The sequence below is a fragment of the Gigantopelta aegis genome, chromosome 6 (genome assembly GCF_016097555.1).
Source record: "Gigantopelta aegis isolate Gae_Host chromosome 6, Gae_host_genome, whole genome shotgun sequence".
Classification (NCBI taxonomy): domain Eukaryota; kingdom Metazoa; phylum Mollusca; class Gastropoda; order Neomphalida; family Peltospiridae; genus Gigantopelta; species Gigantopelta aegis.
The window spans coordinates 14,675,904-14,700,977 of record NC_054704.1 but is presented as its reverse complement, the minus strand read 5'-3'; the positions used below and the strand labels follow the sequence as shown (position 1 = coordinate 14,700,977).

Below are 25,074 nucleotides of genomic sequence, written 5' to 3'. Positions count from 1 at the left end.
CTAAAACAGCCCTGACAGAGCAGTAATGTGATTTGGACAGTTTTCTGATTTTGTCACAGTGATTACTCTGAAATAGCCCTGACAGAGCAGTAATGTGATGGTGATAGTGATGACTTTGTCACAGTGACTCTGTCACAGTGTGATGGTGATAGTTATGACTCTGTCACAAATTCTAGCCCTGACAGAGCAGTAATGTGATGGTGATAGTTTGATGACTCTGTCACAGTGATTACTCTGAAATAGCCCTGACAGAGCAGTAATGTGATTGGGACAGTTTTCTGATTTTGTCACAGTGATTACTCTGAAATAGCCCTGACAGAGCAGTAATGTGATGGTGATAGTTTGCTGATTGTGTCACAGTGATTACTCTGAAATAGCCTTGACAGAGCAGTAATGTGATGGTGATAGTTTGATGACTCTGTCACAGTGATTACTCTGAAATAGCCCTGACAGAGCAGTAATGTGATGGTGATAGTTTGATGACTCTGTCACAGTGATTACTCTGAAATAGCCCTGACGGAGCAGTAATGTGATTTGGACAGTTTTCTGATTTTGTCACAGTGATTACTCTTTAAATAGCCCTGACAGAGCAGTAATGTGATGGTGACAGTTTGATGACTCTGTCACAGTGATTATTCTAAAACAGCCCTGAAGCAGTAGTGATTTGGACAGTTTTCTGATTTTGTCACAGTGATTACTCTTTAAATAGCCCTGACAGAGCAGTAATGTGATGGTGACAGTTTGCTGATTTTGTCACAGTGATTATGCTGAAACAGCCCTGACAGAGCAGTACTGTGATGTGTTTGATGACTTTCACAGTGATTACTTCTAAAACAGCCCTGACAGAGCAGTAATGTGATAGTGATAGTTTGATGACTCTGTCACAGTGATTACTCTGAAATAGCCCTGACAGAGCAGTAATGTGATGGTGATAGTTTGATGACTCTGTCACAGTGATTACTCTGAAATAGCCCTGACAGAGCAGTAATGTGATGGTGATAGTTTGATGACTCTGTCACAGTGATTACTCTGAAATAGCCCTGACAGAGCAGTAATGTGATGGTGATAGTTTGATGACTCTGTCACAGTGATTACTCTGAAATAGCCCTGACAGAGCAGTAATGTGATGGTGATAGTTTGATGACTCTGTCACAGTGATTACTCTGAAATAGCCCTGACAGAGCAGTAATGTGATGGTGATAGTTTGATGACTCTGTCACAGTGATTACTCTGAAATAGCCCTGACAGAGCAGTAATGTGATGGTGATAGTTTGATGACTCTGTCACAGTGATTATTCTGAAACAGCCCTGACAGAGCAGTAATGTGATGGTGGACAGTTTGATGATTTGTCACAGTGATTACTCTGAAATAGCCTTGACAGAGCAGTAATGTGATGGTGATAGTTTGATGACTCTGTCACAGTGATTACTCTGAAATAGCCCTGACAGAGCAGTAATGTGATGGTGATAGTTTGATGACTCTGTCACAGTGATTATTCTAAAACAGCCCTGACAGAGCAGTAATGTGATGGTGATAGTTTGATGACTCTGTCACAGTGAATACTCTGAAATAGCCCTGACAGAGCAGTAATGTGATGGTGATAGTTTGATGACTCTGTCACAGTGATTACTCTGAAATAGCCCTGACAGAGCAGTAATGTGATGGTGATAGTTTGCTGATTGTGTCACAGTGATTACTCTGAAATAGCCTTGACAGAGCAGTAATGTGATGGTGATAGTTTGATGACTCTGTCACAGTGATTACTCTGAAATAGCCCTGACAGAGCAGTAATGTGATGGTGATAGTTTGATGACTCTGTCACAGTGATTACTCTGAAATAGCTCTGACAGAGCAGTAATGTGATGGTGATAGTTTGATGACTCTGTCACAGTGATTATTCTAAAACAGCCCTGACGGAGCAGTAATGTGATTTGGACAGTTTTCTGATTTTGTCACAGTGATTACTCTTTAAATAGCCCTGACAGAGCAGTAATGTGATGGTGACAGTTTGCTGATTTTGTCACAGTGATTATGCTGAAACAGCCCTGACAGAGCAGTACTGTGATTAGGACAGTTTGCTGATTTTGTCAAAGTGATTATTCTAAAACAGCCCTGACAGAGCAGTAATGTGATAGTGATAGTTTGATGACTCTGTCACAGTGATTACTCTGAAATAGCCCTGACAGAGCAGTAATGTGATGGTGATAGTTTGATGACTCTGTCACAGTGATTATTCTAAAACAGCCCTGACAGAGCAGTAATGTGATTTGGACAGTTTTCTGATTTTGTCACAGTGATTACTCTGAAATAGCCTTGACAGAGCAGTAATGTGATGGTGATAGTTTGATGACTCTGTCACAGTGATTACTCTGAAATAGCCCTGACAGAGCAGTAATGTGATGGTGATAGTTTGATGACTCTGTCACAGTGATTATTCTAAAACAGCCCTGACAGAGCAGTAATGTGATGGTGATAGTTTGATGACTCTGTCACAGTGATTACTCTGAAATAGCCCTGACAGAGCAGTAATGTGATGGTGATAGTTTGATGACTCTGTCACAGTGATTATTCTAAAACAGCCCTGACAGAGCAGTAATGTGATTTGGACAGTTTTCTGATTTTGTCACAGTGATTACTCTGAAATAGCCTTGACAGAGCAGTAATGTGATGGTGATAGTTTGATGACTCTGTCACAGTGATTACTCTGAAATAGCCCTGACAGAGCAGTAATGTGATGGTGATAGTTTGATGACTCTGTCACAGTGATTATTCTAAAACAGCCCTGACAGAGCAGTAATGTGATGGTGATAGTTTGATGACTCTGTCACAGTGAATACTCTGAAATAGCCCTGACAGAGCAGTAATGTGATGGTGATAGTTTGATGACTCTGTCACAGTGATTATTCTAAAACAGCCCTGACAGAGCAGTAATGTGATTTGGACAGTTTTCTGATTTTGTCACAGTGATTACTCTGAAATAGCCTTGACAGAGCAGTAATGTGATGGTGATAGTTTGATGACTCTGTCACAGTGATTACTCTGAAATAGCCCTGACAGAGCAGTAATGTGATGGTGATAGTTTGATGACTCTGTCACAGTGATTATTCTAAAACAGCCCTGACAGAGCAGTAATGTGATGGTGATAGTTTGATGACTCTGTCACAGTGAATACTCTGAAATAGCCCTGACAGAGCAGTAATGTGATGGTGATAGTTTGATGACTCTGTCACAGTGATTATTCTAAAACAGCCCTGACAGAGCAGTAATGTGATTTGGACAGTTTTCTGATTTTGTCACAGTGATTACTCTGAAATAGCCTTGACAGAGCAGTAATGTGATGGTGATAGTTTGATGACTCTGTCACAGTGATTACTCTGAAATAGCCCTGACAGAGCAGTAATGTGATGGTGATAGTTTGATGACTCTGTCACAGTGATTACTCTGAAATAGCCCTGACAGAGCAGTAATGTGATGGTGATAGTTTGATGACTCTGTCACAGTGATTATTCTAAAACAGCCCTGACAGAGCAGTAATGTGATGGTGATAGTTTGATGACTCTGTCACAGTGATTACTCTGAAATAGCCCTGACAGAGCAGTAATGTGATTGGGACAGTTTTCTGATTTTGTCACAGTGATTACTCTGAAATAGCCCTGACAGAGCAGTAATGTGATGGTGATAGTTTGCTGATTGTGTCACAGTGATTACTCTGAAATAGCCTTGACAGAGCAGTAATGTGATGGTGATAGTTTGCTGATTGTGTCACAGTGATTACTCTGAAATAGCCCTGACAGAGCAGTAATGTGATGGTGATAGTTTGATGACTCTGTCACAGTGAATACTCTGAAATAGCCCTGACAGAGCAGTAATGTGATTTGGACAGTTTTCTGATTTTGTCACAGTGATTACTCTGAAATAGCCCTGACAGAGCAGTAATGTGATGGTGATAGTTTGCTGATTGTGTCACAGTGATTACTCTGAAATAGCCTTGACAGAGCAGTAATGTGATGGTGATAGTTTGCTGATTGTGTCACAGTGAATACTCTGAAATAGCCCTGACAGAGCAGTAATGTGATGGTGATAGTTTGCTGATTGTGTCACAGTGATTACTCTGAAATAGCCTTGACAGAGCAGTAATGTGATTGAGACAGTTTTCTGATTTTGTCACAGTGATTACTCTGAAATAGCCCTGACAGAGCAGTAATGTGATGGTGATAGTTTGATGACTCTGTCACAGTGATTACTCTAAAACAGCCCTGACAGAGCAGTAATGTGATGGTGATAGTTTGCTGATTGTGTCACAGTGATTACTCTGAAATAGCCCTGACAGAGCAGTAATGTGATGGTGATAGTTTGCTGATTGTGTCACAGTGATTATGCTGAAACAGCCCTGACAGAGCAGTAATGTGATGGTGATAGTTTGCTGATTGTGTCACAGTGATTATGCTGAAACAGCCCTGACAGAGCAGTAATGTGATGGCGATAGTTTGCTGATTGTGTCACAGTGATTACTCTGAAATAGCCCTGACAGAGCAGTAATGTGATGGTGATAGTTTGCTGATTGTGTCACAGTGATGGTATTGCTACATCTGACTCTATCCTATCATGTATACAAATGTAGAATGAATTCTGCTTGTTTTATTATTATAGCAACTACATATAGACCTGTTGTCAAGAACGTCATGTGTAATAACCACTGGTTTACAAAAGGCATTTCACAAATTTTATACAATTGAGTATCACTGTTTTTCAAATATTTTAGAAAATATATATCATAAAATGTTAGCATTTACTGACTGTTAAAGATGAAGTCAGTTCTGGCTGAGGGACTGAGTCAGTATTAACAGCTTTAAAATGATTACGTCTCATAAATTACCTACAAGTTCAATAACCATGATGCTAACTGTTGGTAATTAAAAAAACAAGATCCTTAATGCAAATTACTTTATAAACATTAAAGGCATTAATTCCCCTTTACCAAAAAGGCAATAACAATACACAAACTTTTAAAAAGCATAAAAAAGTAGAACCATATGCATTTAACACATATTGAGGTATTTTATTTTATTTTTTTAAGGAGAAAAAATATTTTAGTTTCTTTTAAAAATATTTTAGGAAGTGTTATAAACGAAAATAATTTAACTTTTAACTTTTACTATGCATCATGACTGCATAAATAGTATTGGTTTTTCATAAAATGTGAACCTTGCATTGACAGATATATATTTGTATTGATATATTACAAAGAGTAAAACTAATATAATAAATTATTTCTGTAATGTATACAAGTTTAAAACCCTGGCAATTACGGTAAGAAAATGGCCTGTGCAAAAAACAAAATATGCCATGGACAAGTAGTCTCCAAGGCATTTCCCACAGCAGTTTTGCGGTAAGAGAGGAGTTTAATTCGTCAGTATTACAAAAATAAATTAAGAAACATGACATTGAAAATTGAAAGATCCATGACCAAATAACTGCCAAAGAAAATTGAAAACACTGCAGCAATATCCACAGCATTGCCGATTGCCATAACTGCCAGCGTGGTGTATACATCAGTTAATGTCACTAGTTTAAACAAAGGTACTGATGAGCAAACTATCATGTAATTAAGGCACATTTTTATAGTTTGTATTCATCAACATTCTATTGTTTGGGGCGACATCTCAGATTTTAAAAAAGAAGTTAGCTAACCAAAGTTTATTTCCATGTCAAGATTAAAAGTAGCACAACACTCCTGTATTCAGAAGATATGCTTGTTTTGGGCACTGTTTTGCCTAAATGTCAGTATAACTGACAAGATTAAATAAATTACAAATATATACTATTAAACCACTAGACATGCATTGTAAAACAAACCAAGACTGTTGTCAAATGACAACAGGATAACTGTAAACTGTAAATGCTGAATAGTAAATAAGAAAGAAAAAAACCACACTGACTATTCCAAACTAGATTGCACCGATTTTGAAAACCTCATGCCATGCATGCTCACACAGCACTGACTGGTACAACAGCTTTGCTCACTGTACAGTTAAGTTTGAAAACGAAGTCACCATCGTGATTGTGGCGACCATTAAACACAAGGCGTGCCTATCACAATGAGTGTTGCCATTGTACATGCAACAAGTGGCAGTTAGTAATGGCCTGTGTTCCTTCTACAACATGGTATGAAAAGTTTAAGTTTGTTTTGTTTTAGCAACACTATTATTGGATGTCAAATATTTGGTAATTTTGCACTCACTACATTTTTCCCTCAGTAGCAAAAGATTTTTTATGTGCACTTTCCCACAGACAGGCCAGTATACAATAGTCTTTGATAGAAAACAAAAAGTGTCCACCGAGGACCTTCGTTCCTATGACCCAAACACCTAATGATACTTCTAGGCCCATATTTTCGAAGCTATCTTAGCACTGCCATATCATAAAACTGCCATAAGCTATGGCGTGTGTTGTAGTGATGCACAATGGTTTCACAATATCGTAGTGCTAAGATAGCTTTGAAATCTCTAGCCTAGCTCAATCTTGCAATTTCTTGTTTAAAATATTCAGAATATTCACATCTGTATACCCAGAGTGTTCCTGATTCTCTTAGAAATTGAAGACATCTTGTGTGACCATTTAGACTGGAATCTGAGATTTTAAATAAATACATCCTACTAAATTATCAAGTTGTTAATCATTCAGAACTCTGATAATCATAAACATGCATTTACTGATACTTGTTTCCAAACACCAAGTTAGAATTTTGGTTAGAAGACCATTGGACATATAATATTTGTAGTTGATAATGCATTTGAAAATAAATTTGACATAACCAGAGGTTACATTCCACTACCTTAAGTAAACATAACACCATATAAAAGAGGGGGCGGGATGTAGCCCAGTGGTAAAGCGCTTGCTTGATGCGCGGTCAGTTTGGGATCGATCCCCGTTAGTGGGCCCATTGGGCCATTTCTCGTTTCAGCCAGTACACCACGACTGGTACATCAAAGGCTGTGGTATGTGCTATCCTGTCTATGGGATGGTGCATAAAAAAGATCCCTTGCTGCTAATCGGAAGAGTAGCCCATGTAGTGGCGACAGCGGGTTTCCTCTCAATATCTGTGTGGTCCTTAACCATATGTCCGATGCCATATAACCATAAATAAAATGTGTTGAGTGCATCGTTAAATAAACCATTTCCTTCCTTCATTTCCTTCCATATAAAAGATCAACATTAATCCTCTATTGATATCTTTGTTCTCTGATATATATATAAATATTCATTGATCTAACACACAGACCTTTTATCTATTTATATTGTAGGTAATAGTTGGGATTAAAGAAACTTTTGATTGATCAATATAGCCTAAGAATGCAGAAGATTCTAAACAACATATTCATAATGCCAGACAATTGGTGATAAATGATCAGTTATTATGGGAAACATTATTAAAGAAATTATAAATTTAAATCAAATAACACACAATTCTACATCATTTCCAAAACCTATAATTCTAATGCCAATATCTAGTTAAAGGGAAACAACTACGGAAATCTATTTCGCAAAATGTAGTCTGTTAAGACTATGTGTCTTTAGTGATTTAAACACCAAATGCAATAGGTGCAAAAAATAACCATACAAACTGTCATTAACATTCAAATGCAATACACACACATACTTCAGGGAGTGGAAAAACAAATTTGTCAATTAGTCCAATCTGCATCTACTTAATGAATTCCACATAACAAATTTCAGAAGATAATTTTAAAAACTGGATACAAACTTAAAAGCTTTTTTTATGTCAGGCATTTACTATAAGTTTTCAATAATATTTTTGTGGCATGCTATTATACAAAATAGAATCAGGTTCTGTAAAACAGTATTTTTAATAAATTATCCATGAATACAGCACAAAAATTATTTAAAACCTTTTTTCCCATATTAATTTTTGTGATTCACACAGGTTAGTAAATTGAGTTATTGCTTCATATTAGTATGTGAATATGAATGCTGTGAAATAAAATGCAATGACGTTGACACACTAGTTTCACTGTGAGTGTGTGACCGGGCAGACAACTCTAAACTTACCGGCAAACCCAAGCAACTCCGCGATTGCTCCTGATGGAAACATAGTCAATTGACTTTTTTTGCACATCATACATTTGTATATAATTCATTGAATAATAACACTGACACTATTGTTAATAAAAGAAACTTCTGAAACCACGGTTATGGAAGCATTTAAAAGACTTTTTCAAGTTTTTTGAGGTTGCTACTACTGATATGAACCACTCTTAAAGGCAATGACCCCAGTGTTAAACAGTTTTCACTATTATGGGTTCTTCACCAATTTAATTATACATTATTAACAACAGTTTGCTTAAATTATCAGGCTTTGGCAAATCCAATGTGTTTCTAGTCATCCTGACGTTAGAAGCAGTAAAAAAAAAAATATTCAAAGTTGTTTTGTTTAACAACACCACTAGAGCACATTGATTAATTAATCATCGGCTATTGGATGCCAAACATTTGGTAATTTTAACAAAGAGTGTTAGAGAGTAAACCTGCTACATGTTTTTCATTAGTAGCAAGGGATCTTTTATATGCATCATCCCACAGACAGGCTATGATATACCAGTCATGGTGCACTGGCTGGAACGAGAAATAGCCTAATATGCCCACTGATGGAGATTGGTCCCAGACCGACCATGCATCAAGCGAATGCTTTACCACTGGGCTACGCCCCGCTCCTTGACATATATTTGCCCATTACATTCAGCTACACCTGTACAAAAACAATGTAGCAGCTTCGTATCACCAAACAAATAAAGATTTTCACAATATATATTTAAGATCATCAGATACAGCAAAATCTATTATTAGTTGACTGCGTAAGATATGATACTAAATTCTACGAGGGATTCCATAACTGGTCCAACAAAGGCCATGGTTTGTGCTATCCTGCCTGTGGGAAGCGCAAATAAAAGATCCCTTGCTGCTAATCGGAAAGAATAGCCCATGTAGTGGCGACAGCGGGTTTCCTCTCAAAATCTGTGTGGTCCTTAACCATATGTCTGACGCTATATAACCGTAAATAAAATGTGTTGAGTGCGTCGTTAAATAAAACATTTCTTTCTTTCTTTCTACGAGGGATTCAAACAAATATAGTAAAAATTGGTCTGAACCAACAGGCTGGATTGACCAAATGTGCCAGGTTACACACAGTAGCATGGGGTCTTTTATATGGTCTTCCTGATTTGACAGATTTCATTCCAGTTAAATTTTAATAACATACATGTAGTGTCAGTCAAAAGTCAACACTGTAGATTCCCCCAGTCTACACAATATTAAATCTGAATGTCCAAGATACAGGGTTCTGCCCATTGCGCTTGGCACAGGTTTATAGTTTATGCTCTGACCAGCACTGTTGATGCTGATAATGTTACTGACCACCACTTATAATACTACACTGTCAAAATAAAGTCCTTAATCTAAAGCTACGTGCTACAGTTCATTTCCATCACTCGTATATTTCTAGGCGAAGTACACACATTTCTCATCTCTATTACAATAGACCTTTCTTTTTAAATCTTTAATGTCCTAGTAGAAATATACACAGTGTTGGGTATTACAGTAGAATTGTGTTTACCTTTTCCTGTTTTGGTTTTGGATTTTGCATCACTATCATTGTCTGTGCGGGGTGTAGACTTGGACCGGTGCTTGCGGGGAGCTTTGCCTTCATTGCGGTGTTCACACTTCAACGTGTGGTCAACATTAAAAATACCTGCAAAACAGAAAACAAAAGCATACTACCATTAATCACTTCACGCAATTCAGTATAATTTCTCTGTCATACTATATTCTAAGAAAAATACAATAATATCAAGATGGTCATGTGACTACTAGTTTTAGGGAGTACTTTCTCTTGTCTGTAAACATCATTCATTCATTCATTCATATTCATTCATATTAATTCATTCATTCTCTCTCTCTTGACAACTACCTTGCAAAAATTCAATTTTAGGTTGACCATGAAAAATTTCATTCAACTCTCAAAATCCACTGGTCCTGTAGGACAGGTGTCTCTCCATGTTTACTTGTCCTGTCTCAAATGTACTAGTCCCACCCAAATGTTTCTGCCCAATGAGTCCACCAATATTTCAATGGTCTGTCACGAGATAGCAAAACATCGTCAGATAAAGCACAAAGTGAAATTCTTAAATAAATGGTTGTTTAGTTTACATGTTGTGATTCAGTGGATGTGACCAGTCAGACAAATTGTTACAAAGATTTATGTGTACTACACCCAAACCCATTTGTCTCAGACAAGCCTCAATGTACAGCCTTAGAGGTGTAGGGCAGCTACTCCAACCTCTCTCATAACCTCTAACAATTAACCTCTGTCCTAGACAGACAGTTCAGAAAGCTGAGGTGTGTTCCCAGAACTGTATGCTTGAACTTTAGTGCAATGTAAAACAAACAAGTTAAAGTTTGTTTTGTTTAACGACACCATTAGAGCACATTGATTTATTAATTGGATGTCAAACATTTAGTAATTTTGACATATAGTCTTAGAGAGGAAACCCACTACATTTTTCCATTAGTAGCAAGGGATCTTTTATATGCACCATTCCACAGGCAGGACAGCACATACCACAGCCTTTGATATACCAGTCGTGATGCACATGCTGAAACGAGAAATAGCCCAATGGGTACACTGATGGGGATCGATCCCAAACTGACCATGCATCAAGCGAGCACTTTACCAGTATAAAAGTGAAAGAAATTACCTACCTTGAGCTAGTCGTTTTTTGTCTAGAATCATATTATACATGGCTGACAATTCATCAAACTTGTTTTCATGGACTGTTTGTTCCACCACATCTTTCTTGATAGTCATCAAAGTGGCAACTTCAGTTATGACCTGAACAATGAAGAAACACACATGAAGCATTGAGTCACAACTTTGAATACCGTGATCTATTACTATATTACTTAGTCATTAGTACCTTTTTTCATACATGTGAACTAAAAATAATATCTTTGTAAACTATCATGTCAATAAGAAAACAAAAAAGTTTCATCACTTTGATGTGAAGTAATAAAATGAATAATCATACATATTAATTGTATTTGTCACAGTTCAAACATTTTTTGAAAAAACAATTTTGGAAATACAATATACAATCATATATGTTATGTCATATACTAGACTTACAATGCTGTGTATTCAATAGACATACAGTCAACAATAAACAAACCTTGGTAATAATCTCCATTTTATATGAGTATAATACACATATTACACATATATAAATATATAAATAATTCGGACTAGCTATGCTAATTCTGTGCATTACGACCTTCATCAGCTTGTTTGATCTATGATGATGTCATGTGACCTTGGTTTTGACTATTAATACCTTATTTTAACATGAAATGATGCTCACAGTGACCTATGTTTAGCTAGAACTGGTATGGATCATAATATCTTTTCTTTGTCTTGTTTTAAACTTTACCATAAAACATCATTTGTCTCCTTTACAAATAAATTGTGAACACCAATCATCCATCAGTATTACCAAACCAAAACAGTGCTTTTCACATTTTCTAACAAGTAAGAATTCACATCATTAAAAATTAGTAAGACATTTTCCAACTTCAACATTGAAATTAAAAATGTTTTTCATTATGATATTTTAAACACTGTACAAGATTTGTAGTAAAAGATCACTAGAATTTCCATCTTTGATACCATTGTAATTACAACTTTCAAATAAATACCCAGCCTACCATATTTAATTAAATAGTAACAATTCATTAAATTTCACATACATGTAACAATATTGTAAGAAAGATCAGAAGTCTATTTCACCAAAAATCTTTTTTAATAATCATGAGAAGATGAAAGTATGCACACAAATTAGAGAGTTTGGTCAACATTTTAAACGTTAAAAACAAGTGACAAATGATCTGAACTAAACCAACATTTCACCTATATGTACTGATAAAATAAACAGAGTTTAAAACAAAAACAATATTTCTTCAAAGGATTGGCAAATCTTACAACCATGGTGGTGCATTAGAAAATAGTATTAATATATATAAAATATGAAAATATAGACATGTACATAAAGACACAACCATGCCCTGTAATAGAAATTATCAACAAGAACATTTACATACCGGTACAACATACCTTCATGCAGTACATATTTAGGTAAAGTCAAGTTTTAATTGATAAAAATATGTTTTAAATATTCAAACAAAGATTGATGAAACAAAAACAATAATCTGAGGGGATGAAAACAGGAATGCAATTCAGCTGTTAGTAGCAGAGTAATACCAGAACAAAGCTGGACAAATCAAATCAGATAAAACTAAATCCTCAATGGTATTAAAATGACAGGTCTTTTGAAATATAATATCCTAAATGATGTTAACTGAATCATGGATTCCACCGACACAGACCTTGCCATTTAAGGGGAATCATCACTCTCTCCATCATCCCAAGACTAGTTCAAGGACAGTAGTTTTTAGTTCCCCTTGGCATGTGAATTTATATGGTATCATTAAGGTAGTCCTTAACCATATGTCTGACGCCAAATAACCATAAATAGAATGTGTTGAGTGCGTCGTTAAATAAAACACTTCCTTTCCTTTCATTAAGGTAATATCTTAAATGACATCCCATAATCTAAGTTAGGGGAGCAATTAATCATGCCACTCAATGTTTTGTCAGGTTCAGGTCTGATGACACCAACTAAACACACATGAGAAGTAATTACAATCCTCCATACATAATTTCATTTTGTTTATACAACTAGAATACAGAATACGTTAACTTGTAAGAATCAATAGGACATAATCCTGGACTATTCCATTTTTCATCAGACATTTTGGGTCCATTTAATGATTTTCTATTTGACATTTCTGGACCATTATTATTTTTTAAGGGTCACCATAAGGGCTAGAGAAAATAAAAAGACTGCTGCAACAGAGAAAATAAAAATTATTATGAAAAAAACGAAGAAAATATGTAGATGAGTTTGCTGTGTAGCACCTGTTTACAAAAACAGCTATGTGAGGAGATAAAAGATTCAGACATGGTCATTCAACTCATAAACAGATGATAATTCCAAGCAAACAGAACACATCAGACATATGTGCTGTACACACATCTTCAGGGCTGCCAGTGTGGAGCTATTGGACTTACACATATGTGGAACTGGAATGCAAACCTATAATTACAATATGTCATTTGGAAATTAGTAGTAAGTGTATATAACTATTGAACATCACATATGTGGAACTGGAATGCAACCAATAAATGAAATATGTCATTTAGAAATTAGTAGTCAGTGTATATAACTTTTGAACATATGGTAAGGTACAAACAGAATGCAAACCTAAACTACACTGTCATTTGTACATTGGTACATGTTGCTATTCTATCCTATCAAACATACAGCCATGTGCAACTGGTATGTAAACAGAAAACTTCTGCAATCTGTGATCAGGAGATTGGTACTATATTAGCAAAGATTGTTTCTCCTATATAGATTTGAATTTTTCGTTTATAGAATTTATTTTCTGAAGGATTGTGTTCCATGAAAAATTATGGTGGTTTTAAAAAGTTATACAATTTAAATGATTAAAGTTGTTGTGTTCTGAACTGAACAAAAGAATCAGCGATATGTCCAAAAACCTTTGCTATGATAAATTCATGATCCAAGTCTAAAAAATTTTTATTTTTAAAGTGTATTTTCAAACAGAGAACATTGGTTTAAATAAGGAAAACACTTATCAATGGTTAGTTACTTTGCTCTGAACACTTATAAAAATTATTTTCAAAACAGATAGCCCAAAACCTAATGTTTCAAAATTAATCAAAATTATCCATGTAAAACTTGTTAAGAGTCATGACGGACAAACTGATTTTGACGACAACAACATGGTTTTTAGTGTGCAATAGTACAATGAAGAGAAGTTGGGGGGGGGGGGGGGGGGGGGGGGGGGATTATGTGTTGATGTAAAGAACCTAATACAACCCTACAAATCAGAAGTGGGCTCCAGAAAGATTCCATTTAGCCATAGTGCATATAATCCCAAACAATACTTCATCACAAAGATGCATGACATTTCCATAAATAGTCAAACAAATGCATGCACACTGAGGTGTGGAAATGTACAAGTTATATTTCAGTAGAGATGGGCAATCGGTGAGTATTGTGGGTATTTAGGGACAAAACCATAAAACTGGAATCAGTGGCAGCCCTGATTCATCTGGTTACCTCATCCTCAACCGAGCTATCAATAGACTCCTGACAAAAAGGATATCAAACAAATATGACAATTTTTACTTCTTTAAAAATTTTTTTACAAGTTTACCATAAATGTACAAATGTTTTGAAAACCCTATAAGAAATATTGGGAAAATATTACATTAGAACTTATTTACTATTGATACACAACAGAAGTCTTAACACATTAAAACAATAAACATGCACCGATGCAATAAAACATCAACATTTCATAAACAAAAATAAGTTTATTAATTAAAGTTTTTGTTGTTTATATCTAATGTCAAACATAATATAATAGATGTAAATTTTTATCTGCCAACCAATGACCATGTCTCAATCACAAAACTGATACAAATGAGAGCACATATAATATGGTAATATAATTATTGGTTATATTACCATCATTGTGTTATGCATGTATGGAGGCTATTGCTGATATTTGCTACAGATTTTAAATATCAAAAAAGTCATTAAATATTAAAAAATTTTTTTTATAAAATTACCCACTTATAATACTTACACAAAGAGTAATATTATTATATAAATTTGTTAAATTTGTCAAATACAAATAATTTTATTATCCAAACAAAAGCCTATTTGTTTTTTTAATTTAAATAAAAAATTCCATAATATGTTAAAACTTTTTCATGGGCGACAATTCAAATTGCAGCAATTTAGCTTTGATTATTTATATGTGCCTCATTGTATACAGTACATACCATGCATGTCATTATGAAAATGGACAAAATAAACAATGCTGACAGAAACATAATTCTACATAAAGATATGAAACGGCCAACATCCTCTTACATAAATGTGTATAGCAGCTGTTGGGTGGATTTTAAAATGTAAGCGACTACTCAGTTTTATTATTTTATTCTAAAGCAAACAGTAAGCAAACTAAGGACAAGCAAATGTGATGTATAACAAAAACTAAAGATATTAACATTTTATTTGGAACATTCTCAAACTTCTCTACATCACATGACTTAACATTTATAGTCAGAAAATGCATAGTAAATTAATTATCACACTTCTGGTGTCCATGGATAGTAAATTTGGTTCTGTATAAATAAAAAACACAGCCCATCTTTTAATCAGCCATTTTAAGCCGTGGCTTTTTGATATTTCAAAGTAATACGTTAGATATAACCATATTATGCTTAGTACATTTCATTCTTTTCAACTTATTTTCATGCTTATATCCAATTATGGTTCAAGCAGGCTGTCCTGGGCACACACCACAGCTATCTGGGTTGTGAGGATAGTGGGTTAGTTGTTAGTTGGGTAGTGGTTAGTGAGAGAGAAGAGGGTGTAGTGGCTTTACACCTACCCACTGAGCCCATAAGAACTTGCTCTGGGCTGGAGCTGGTACCGGGCTGCGAACCCTGTACCTACCAGTCTATAGTCCAATGGCTTAACCACTGTGCCACTGAGGCTGGTGCTTATTACAACACTTGGTCTAGATAAAGGGGCAGAACATAGCCCAGAGGTCAAGCTCTCGCCTGATGTGCTATCAGTGTGGGATCAATCCCCGTCAGTGGGTCCATTGGGCTATATCTTGTTCCAGCCAGTGTACCACAACTGGTATACCAAAGGTTGTGGTATGTGCTATCCTGACTGTCAGATGGTGCATATAAAAGATCCTTTCCTACTAATGGAAAAATGCAGCAGATTTCCTCACCAAATGTTTGACATCCAATAGCCGATGATTAATAAATTAATGTGCTCTAGTGGTGTCATTAAAGTTAAACAAAACAAACTTTTGGTCTATATGGTGAAAAAGGAAACTTGTTACTGCCAAACAGCAACAAAGGATTTTTAATATACACTTTCTCTGCCTCCTTATTTAAACACCAGTCCATAATAAGCAGTTTTAAATAAATGCAGAAACATGTGTTGTACTTTTTTTAAACATTGAGTACAATATGTCAATATTGAGTAAAATGTAACCAGTCATATTTTAAGTTTTGCCTGATTTGATTAAAATACATGCCAACCAATGAGTGCATTCCATTTTGGAAACAAATATCTCACTCTGTTGCAACTTTACTAAAAACATGCTAACACATACAATTATATGCAAATATTGTAGAAAACAAAACAAGCTGCAATAAAGTTTTAACAAAACCTAAAGCACTAAAGAACATAAGTAAAATGAACAATTAAAATGACATGCAATTTAAACTAATGTATAACATTCACAAACTGCTTCATTCAGCTATTAGTTTTTAATAATATACCACATGCCACTAACTAAATCAACATACATAAAAATATCAAATCTTATAGTACATACATCTGTACTGTACTTTTAGCTATATTTTAAACACCTTTACTACATTTGAAATAATATCAATAATTTAAAAACATATTTTTGTACACATATATTCGATTTGGTGACATAAATGTCACTTCTGATGTTTCTATCAACCAACTTTAGTAAAATGATCTTAAAAAACACATCATTTTTTAATCATGGACTATTTTTAATTAGCTAAAAAATGCTAACTCCATATTATATATTAAATAAAATCAATTTTAAAAAATAATTTTAATCATGGACTATTTTTAATCATCCAAAAAACCCCACTAAATACTACATATTAAATAAAGTATTATATCCATGGTCTAGAATAGTTGTAAAGACTTACCACAGATTTCATGGCTTTATCACGAGGAAGGGCGACAAATGGGTAGAATGGCATCTTCGAGCCCGCTGTTAGCCATGGGTGAATCTCGATGTCCATCAGTGGAAGACGTTGAGCTGGGGAGGGTTCTATAATCTTCTGTATCAGATCTCGGGCATCTGGCAACACAACACAAGACATATGTCAAAACACAAAACAAGTCATGTAAAACAATAAGAGAAGATGTTAAGCTGGGGAGGGTTCTATAATCTTTTGTATCAGATCTCGGGCATCTGGCAACACAACACAAGACATATGTAAACACATAACAAGTTATATGTAAAAACACAAAACAAGTCATGTAAAACAATAAGAGAAGACGTTGAGCTGGGTAGGGTTCTAAAATCTTCTGTATCAGATTTCGGGCATCTGGCAACACAACACAAGACATATGTAAACACATAACACGTCATGTAAAACAATATAAGAAGAGGTTGAGCTGGGGAGGGTTCTATAATCTTCTGTATCAGGAAGGAAGGAAGGAAATGTTTTATTTAACAACACACTCAACACATTTTATTTACGGTTATACCGCGTCAGACATATGTTTAAGGACCACACAGATATTGAGAAAGGAAACCCGCTGTCGCCACTTCATGTTACACCACTGGCTGGAAAGAAAAATAGCCCAGTGGGTCCACTGATGGGGATCGATCCTAGACTGACCACGCATCAAGCGAACACTTTACCACTTGGCTATGTCCCGCCCCCTTCTGTATCATCTGTGAACACAATACAAATTTAAAATATGCCGAGTGTGTTGTTAAATAAAATGTTTCTTTCTTTCTAAATGCAAAACAAGCAAATTTGAGAATTCTGCTAAAGCAATACATGTCCCCTAGAGGGCCAAACTACATTTTTTATTCAAGTTCAAGAGTCATAACTCTGTGGAAAATGGTAAATCACAATGAAAGTTAACCATGATCTATAACTGAACATGATAAAGCTATACACAAAATTTCAGCTCTTGAGGCATTGCAAAAAATGTCTGGAAAACTCATTTTCATATCTCTTAAGTTCAAGGGCCATAACTCTATTAAAAATGGGTAAATCGCCAAACGTCAAACATGATCTGTAATGGTACATAATAAAGCTATTCCCAAAATTTCAGTTCAATAGCTCAAGGCATTGTGAAAAAAAAAACCCATCTGGAAAACAGCAAATGAAACATTGACCGTTGTAAGCACTGTTACAGACTGGGAACATTTTGTTCAATATCACATTGGGATTAGCTATGGAAATTTTAAAGATCACTACACAATTCTAAAATGTTTAGCACTTGCTACCCAATTTTTAAATGATCACCAACTGTTTGTAATCACCGATTAAAACTGTACTAGGGTGTCATAAAGCAAACAGTTATTTGTTTTGTTGTGGGCTGTCGCAAACAGTTATTTGTTTTGTTGTGGGCTGTCGCAAACAGTTATTTGTTTTGTTGTGGGCTGTCGCAAACAGTTATTTGTTTTGTTGTGGGCTGTCGCAAACAGTTATTTGTTTTGTTGTGGGCTGTCGCAAACAGTTATTTGTTTTGTTGTGGGCTGTCGCAAACAGTTATTTGTTTTGTTGTGGGCTGTCGCAAACAGTTATTTGTTTTGTTGTGGGCTGTCGCAAACAGTTATTTGTTTTGTTGTGGGCTGTCGCAAACAGTTATTTGTTTTGTTGTGGGCTGTCGCAAACAGTTATTTGTTTTGTTGTGGGCTGTCGCAAACAGTTATTTGTTTTGTTGTGGGCTGTCGCAAACAGTTATTTGTTTTGTTGTGGGCTGTCGCAAACAGTTATTTGTTTTGTTGTGGGCTGTCGCAAACAGTTATTTGTTTTGTTGTGGGCTGTCGTTTGTTAATCTTTTCTGCTCATCAAGTTACAATTTTTACATGTGACACACTAATAATTTAATATTTTATTTATCCTCACCCAGGGACAGGTGTGTTAATCTCTTGTGGATGAACAAGGTTGTAATCAAGTAAAATGCTAATAATACTGAATTTGTCCTCACCCAGAGAGAGATGTGTCATTTCCCCGTGCATGAAGGAGGTAGGAATCATGTAAAACACTAATAATACTGAATGTGTCCTCACCCAGAGAGAGGTGTGTCATTTCCCCGTGCATGAAGGAGGTAGGAATCATGTAAGACACTAATAATACACAATGTGTCCTCACCCAGAGAGAGATGTGTCATTTCCCTTTGCATGAAGGAGGTAGGAATCAAGTAAAATACTAATAATACTGAATGAGTCCTCACCCAGAGAAAGGTGAGCCATCTCCTTATGGTGTTCGTCCACCAGTCCCTTCTCTATCTGCTGCAGGAGTTTGATGCGGCGGTACTGGTCTGTGTACGGGGTTGTGAATGGTAGTTTGCCCACCATCATTGCATACATGACGACACCGCTGAAACATGGTGCACAACAATCAAATCACAAAAAGGATGATACAAAATAGATAAATATACAGATATACAAATTAAACTGATACTAGATTAATACTGCAATATTTGTTTTTCTTCTCACAAATGTGAACCTTAGTGCATGTTCGTGACCAGTAAATTTCATGAATGTATCTGCAATTGAAACAAGGAAGTGGTATAAACTGCATGACTTGAGGTTGGGTGCAAATAAGGCAAAATGTATACATATGAATTTTTGTTGTTTACAGTAACTAACACATTAATTTGTTGAAATGTAGACTGTTTCATAGAAAACAACGAAGACAATAAAGATGAAAAATTATATTTCTAGAACCATTTCACATAATGTATAACAACAGGATTATAAATCATCTGTATATACTGTATATGCTTGCTAAAATTAAACTCCAAAAACCATAACTTATTAATTCACTCAAGGTTAAACAAACTGTCTGTGGCCTCAACTAATGGGGATGTCTCACCAGGCAGAGGTTAGTGGTTCATAGTGAAAAGAAACATTTGATGTAATGACCAAATACCTACCTACTGAACTGTTAAAACTCAGATCACCCACCAATCTAAAACCCAATGGCTTCCTCATGTCACCAATGGATGTTGTTCCTTGAAAATCAGACCTTGTTGATGGCAAGACAAATGCATGTTGTGCCTCAGTTGGTTTGCCACTGTGATCTTCACATACACCCCATGTTGTACATGTATCCTTAACTGAGAAAGAATCAAGGGTTTGGCAAAACACTTTGCAAACGTTTTTTCTTCTTTTTTTTCTCAGGTTTTAGTAAGCAAACATACTTACAGCCAGTTTTGCCTTCATGCCCCTCAAACTTGCCTTGGTACCCTAATTTTAGCTATTAAACCAAAGGCGACACTTGCTGTGACCCCCCCCCCCCAAATTAAGTTGACCCTTGTGGTATACATTTTTAAAGATAACGTAGACACTGTTCTTTATTTCACTAACTGTTTCACACAATATTAATTAGTCACTCAAGTACTTACAGACTCCATATATCAATTTCCTTTCCATACTTCTCTCCTGCAGAAAATAATTCTGGGGCTGCATACTCAGGGGAACCACAATGTGTCTTCATTAACTCCTGGTCAGAGAATGTGTTACTCAAGCCAAAATCTGAAGAAGAAAAAATATTTACAAATTACAAGATCACATTTTGAGTAGAGAAAATATATCCATGCTAAAATATATTCCATTAACCTGATTTAAAGTTTAGTACTGGGCCAATGAAATAATGCAATTTCATAATCAACCATTATGCTTAATCAAAGGTGCCATATAAGGTGGGTGTCATGTCATATGGTTAATGAGTAAAATAAATGATGCTTATTAGAAGGAATATTAGTTTAGTGATACATCAGCAAATTTTAAACTATTACTATTTGGTATCTATATATGGTTATTTTGACACTTTGTCAGGAGAGATAAGAAAGAGGAAACTGACAGTGCCACAAGCTTGTTCTACTAAAACCAGTAAGTGATCTTTTAGACAAGACAGTACATACCATGGCTATTGATGTAACAGTCATGGAACACTGTATAGGATGTGGATAAACTGAAATCCATTAAGGATGATTGATCTGGAGGATGAGGGCTCTACCACTGAGCCATATCCTGTTCCATCTTGTACAGAGATGTGATTTTATATACGGCTAAGTGCTATCATTTTAATTTTTAAAGCCTAGTTATTTTTAAATCTTGCTAGAAAGAGGAAACCACCAATTTAACTTACACCACATACATGAAGAAAAAAAATGGATGTTTGGCATTTCAACATTTACCGAGTTAGAGAGAGGATGTCTCCTTGTGGGACACCCAGATCTGTTCAACACATTCCAGATGTACAAATTCCTGATGCAACTTACACAGTCGTTCAGATGTTGGGGAGGATAAAAACTTGTGTTCTGGCATGAGGGAGAAATAAACAAGTGTGGCACGGCTATCAGTTACTGACATTAGCACAGATATACATCACATACAGACAGAGCGGCACATGCCCAGAACATCCGCTGACAGATTCCATCGTCAAACGTTGTCCAACTCCCCTACTGCTGGCTTTCACTTTTTAAATAATCACTCCTTGCCAGTTATCTCTCCCTTTTCAAGAGATTCAGCTGTTTGTCTTAGGGTGGAGTATGGGTTAAGGGTTATCAATAAGGTAGGGAAAAACCCTACAACTAACCTTTCATAAACGATGAAGTGCTTTGACTTGTTTTGTTTAACACTACCACTAGAGCACAATGATTAATTAATCACCGACTACTGGATGTCAAACATTTGGTAATTATGACACGTAGCAGTCAGTCGTCATAGGAAACCCACTACATTTTTCCTAATGTAGAAAGGGATCTTTTATATGCACTTTTCCACAGACAGGAAAGCACATACCATGGCCTTCGACTACTACCTGCCTCAGTGGCCCAGTGGTTAAGCCATCGGACTACAGAGCAAGTTCTTAAGGGCTCAGTGGGTAGGTGTAAGGTCACTACACCCTCTTCTCTCTCACTACCCACTAACAACTAACCCACTGTCCTGGACAGACAGCCTAGATAGCTTGAACCTTAATTGGATATAAGTACGAAAAGAAGTTGAAATGAAATGACCAGACTACTGCCACATATGCTATTTTTATTAATTAGCAGTAAGGAGTCTTTTATATGCTTATTTACTCAGATGTCAAACAACAGCAACTTCTGGTATACCAGAGATGAAATACTGGCTGCAGCTGAAGACAACACACCCCCAAAAAAACACCCAAAACAATCCCCCCCCCCCAAAAAAAAAAAACTCACCCAAAAAACAAAAACGAATGGATCCGCCATGAGGGATGGATCCTCATGTAATAGAGAATATTGACATTTTATCTAATGATTATTCTTAGAGCTTTCTGAAAGTTGTGAACTACATGTACTATAAATTAATAACGGTTAGTTCTTGATTTATAAAGCCTGGAGGTTTTTTTAACCAATTTCTTTTGCTGCTGTAATACACACTATGTTTTTCCTTCTTTTGTTTTTCCAAGTGAAAACATGCATATAATATGCAAGAAAATATGATCAAAAGAAAAACAAATGTGACCAAGATATCAATGTCACTGTACAGTATAACTAAGCACCTAATGTCTTGGTAATAGAGACAATCTCATTTTGGGAAACACTTAATTACTAAATCAATCAATTAGGTGTTAAAATTGTCAATACACAAATCGATTGTTTATGAACATATAATCAGCCATGTTGACAAAGAAAAGGTTCCCTGGCCTCCAATCATGAGGCTTATTCTATTAACCAGATTGGTAAAGGTTTGACCATGACTGACACACAATTACCAATTGCCATTCCACCATCCACAAAGCCAATCTATGTTAATCAAGTCCAGTTCCATTGGTGTCTTACATATGGAAATGCAATCAATCAAGACAATGATAAAAACAAATGATCTATAATAAAATATACGTGCATTACTGAGGTTTGAACCTGTTGCACCAATTCAATGAACATAACGCGTGAAAATGTCGACTATCTTAAAGCAGTGGTGGTCAAAAGGGGTTCAGAAAAAGATTGGTAACCTCCATGCATAATCATCTAATTTTAAATTATATTTCATATGATATAGCTTTTGGGAGGTCATATCAAATTAATGTAGCCAATTCTCACATTTTTAAACTCAGCAACAATATATATTTTTTTTAAACCAGTGTTATTCAATACTTATACTTTCAGTTCTTCAATACTTACACTTTTAGCAATTAAACTAAGTTAGGTTAGTATGACAATGTTGACATAATTACATGTTTGTGTTATTTTATGTTTTAGATAATAAGAATAAAAATAAAAAATTGGGCCCTAAGAAAGCCAAATTCCCTATATAAAAGATTATGATCTTTAGTAAAATTTAAACAAGAGTTGTTTCCCTTGCATCACAAGTAAATAATCTATTACAAATACACTGGCTATTATGTTTATGGCCAATACTTTGTTATGACATTAAGCCCCACCCACCCCACCAACAATTCTCTGTTAAACCCATATAAATTTGTTCTGTCAAAGAAAAAAACACTGTGATCCTAACATTGATAGATCAAAAATCCCCCCTCAAAAAAAGAAAAAAAGAAAGAAAGAGTAAAATCATGTTTCAACTATAGTACCCTACATTGTTTGAAAATAAAGTACCTTTACAGTTTCACCGTTTTTTAAATTGGTCAAAGCACAATCTAAAACTTACATTTTTCTATTAAAGGGCTGGATGTAGCCCAGTGCTCGCTCGATGTGCAGTCAGTCTGGGATCGATCCCCATCGGTGGGCCCATATAATAGGCCATGGTATATACTACCCTGTATGTAGGATGGTGCATATAAAAGATCCTTGATGCTAATCAAAAAGAGTAGCCCATAAAGTGGCGAAAGCAGGTTTCCTCTCTCATTATCTGTGTAGTTCTTAAGCATATGCCTGATGCCATATAACCATAAATAAAGTGTGTTGAGTGCACTGTTAAATAAAACATCTTGAACCAACAACATATTGCTGTGTGTTTCATAAGTACAGCATCATAGTGCTGTTTAATATGCATTCTGTAATTTTCTCATATTTTTATATGAAGAACTGAAATGCATTGTTCAGTTGATATGATGTAACTATTACTTAACAACTGCTAGTGATATGATAGCTAAGAATGAATTCTTCAGTCATCCGAATTGATTATTTCCCATTTCAATCAATGCTTCAATATAATTGGTACATATCAATCATTGAATAGATGCAGTATGTGCAGACATGCCTTAGTGAAACATTATTTTTAAACAGATCTCTTACATACGATCTCTTACAAAAGTAGCCCACATGTATACAATGACCGTGGGTTTCTTTTATTAAACTACTGTACCCATTAACCTCTTATCTTTGGGTGAGAAGCTGTGTGTATGCACACAACCAAGACAGCGCACTTGAACCATAATATCACTTGGATACAAGGCTGCAAAGAATTATGATCATCATGATGATATTAAAGAAATCTAGAACTTCCTAATGTCCTGTCTGTGTGTTAATTTGGTGTGGAATTCTCCGATCAGCTCGTCCCAGTGTGAAAATCAATATCTCAAAGATGGCCCTGCATAAGGAAGGCTTGCCACACTGAGACGAGGTTCAAACTGTCAGCTTTATCTTTCTTCCTGGCTGTCCTCTGAGAATTCACTAAACAGCCAACTTCCAATCAGGCCAGTATGAATGTGAGAGAGAGAGAGAGAGAGAGAGAGAGAGAGAGAGAGAGAGAGAGAGAGAGAGAGAGAGAGAGAGAGAGAGACAGAGAGAGAGAGACAGACAGACAGAGAGAGACAGCGAGAGAGAGACAGCGAGAGAGAGACACAGAGAGAGAGAGAGAGAGAGAGAGAGAGAGAGAGAGAGAGAGAGAGAGAGAGAGAGAGAGAGAGAGAGAGAGAGAGAGAGAGAGAGAGAGAGTGAAAGAGCGCATGCATGCGTGCATTCATGCATGTGTTATGTGGAGTTGCAACATTAGTATCCATCTATTCACAGTCCAGATTGCAATGTCTGCAGTCTTTTCGAATGAGAATCAAGATAAGATTTGCTATCCTTTCCATCCATGTGACACCTTTGTTGAATCAAAAAATAAACTGGTGATCAAGTTTATATGTACAAATATGATTTCATACG

At 35.7% G+C, this 25,074-nt stretch overlaps 1 protein-coding gene across 2 annotated transcripts in view; it reads right to left on the bottom strand.

The window, feature by feature from the left end:
• The window catches only part of LOC121375294 (serine/threonine-protein kinase par-1-like), a 297,248-nt gene that overhangs the window by 38,589 nt on the left and 233,585 nt on the right, over positions 1-25,074 (bottom strand). For both annotated transcript variants that reach the window (XM_041502673.1, XM_041502674.1), the window contains 5 exons: positions 20,395-20,524; positions 19,219-19,364; positions 16,944-17,098; positions 10,778-10,907; positions 9,633-9,767 (listed from right to left, as the gene is read on the bottom strand). In XM_041502673.1, coding sequence (XP_041358607.1) covers positions 9,633-9,767; positions 10,778-10,907; positions 16,944-17,098; positions 19,219-19,364; positions 20,395-20,524 — 696 coding nt within the window. The remainder of the gene's footprint in view (positions 1-9,632; positions 9,768-10,777; positions 10,908-16,943; positions 17,099-19,218; positions 19,365-20,394; positions 20,525-25,074) is intronic.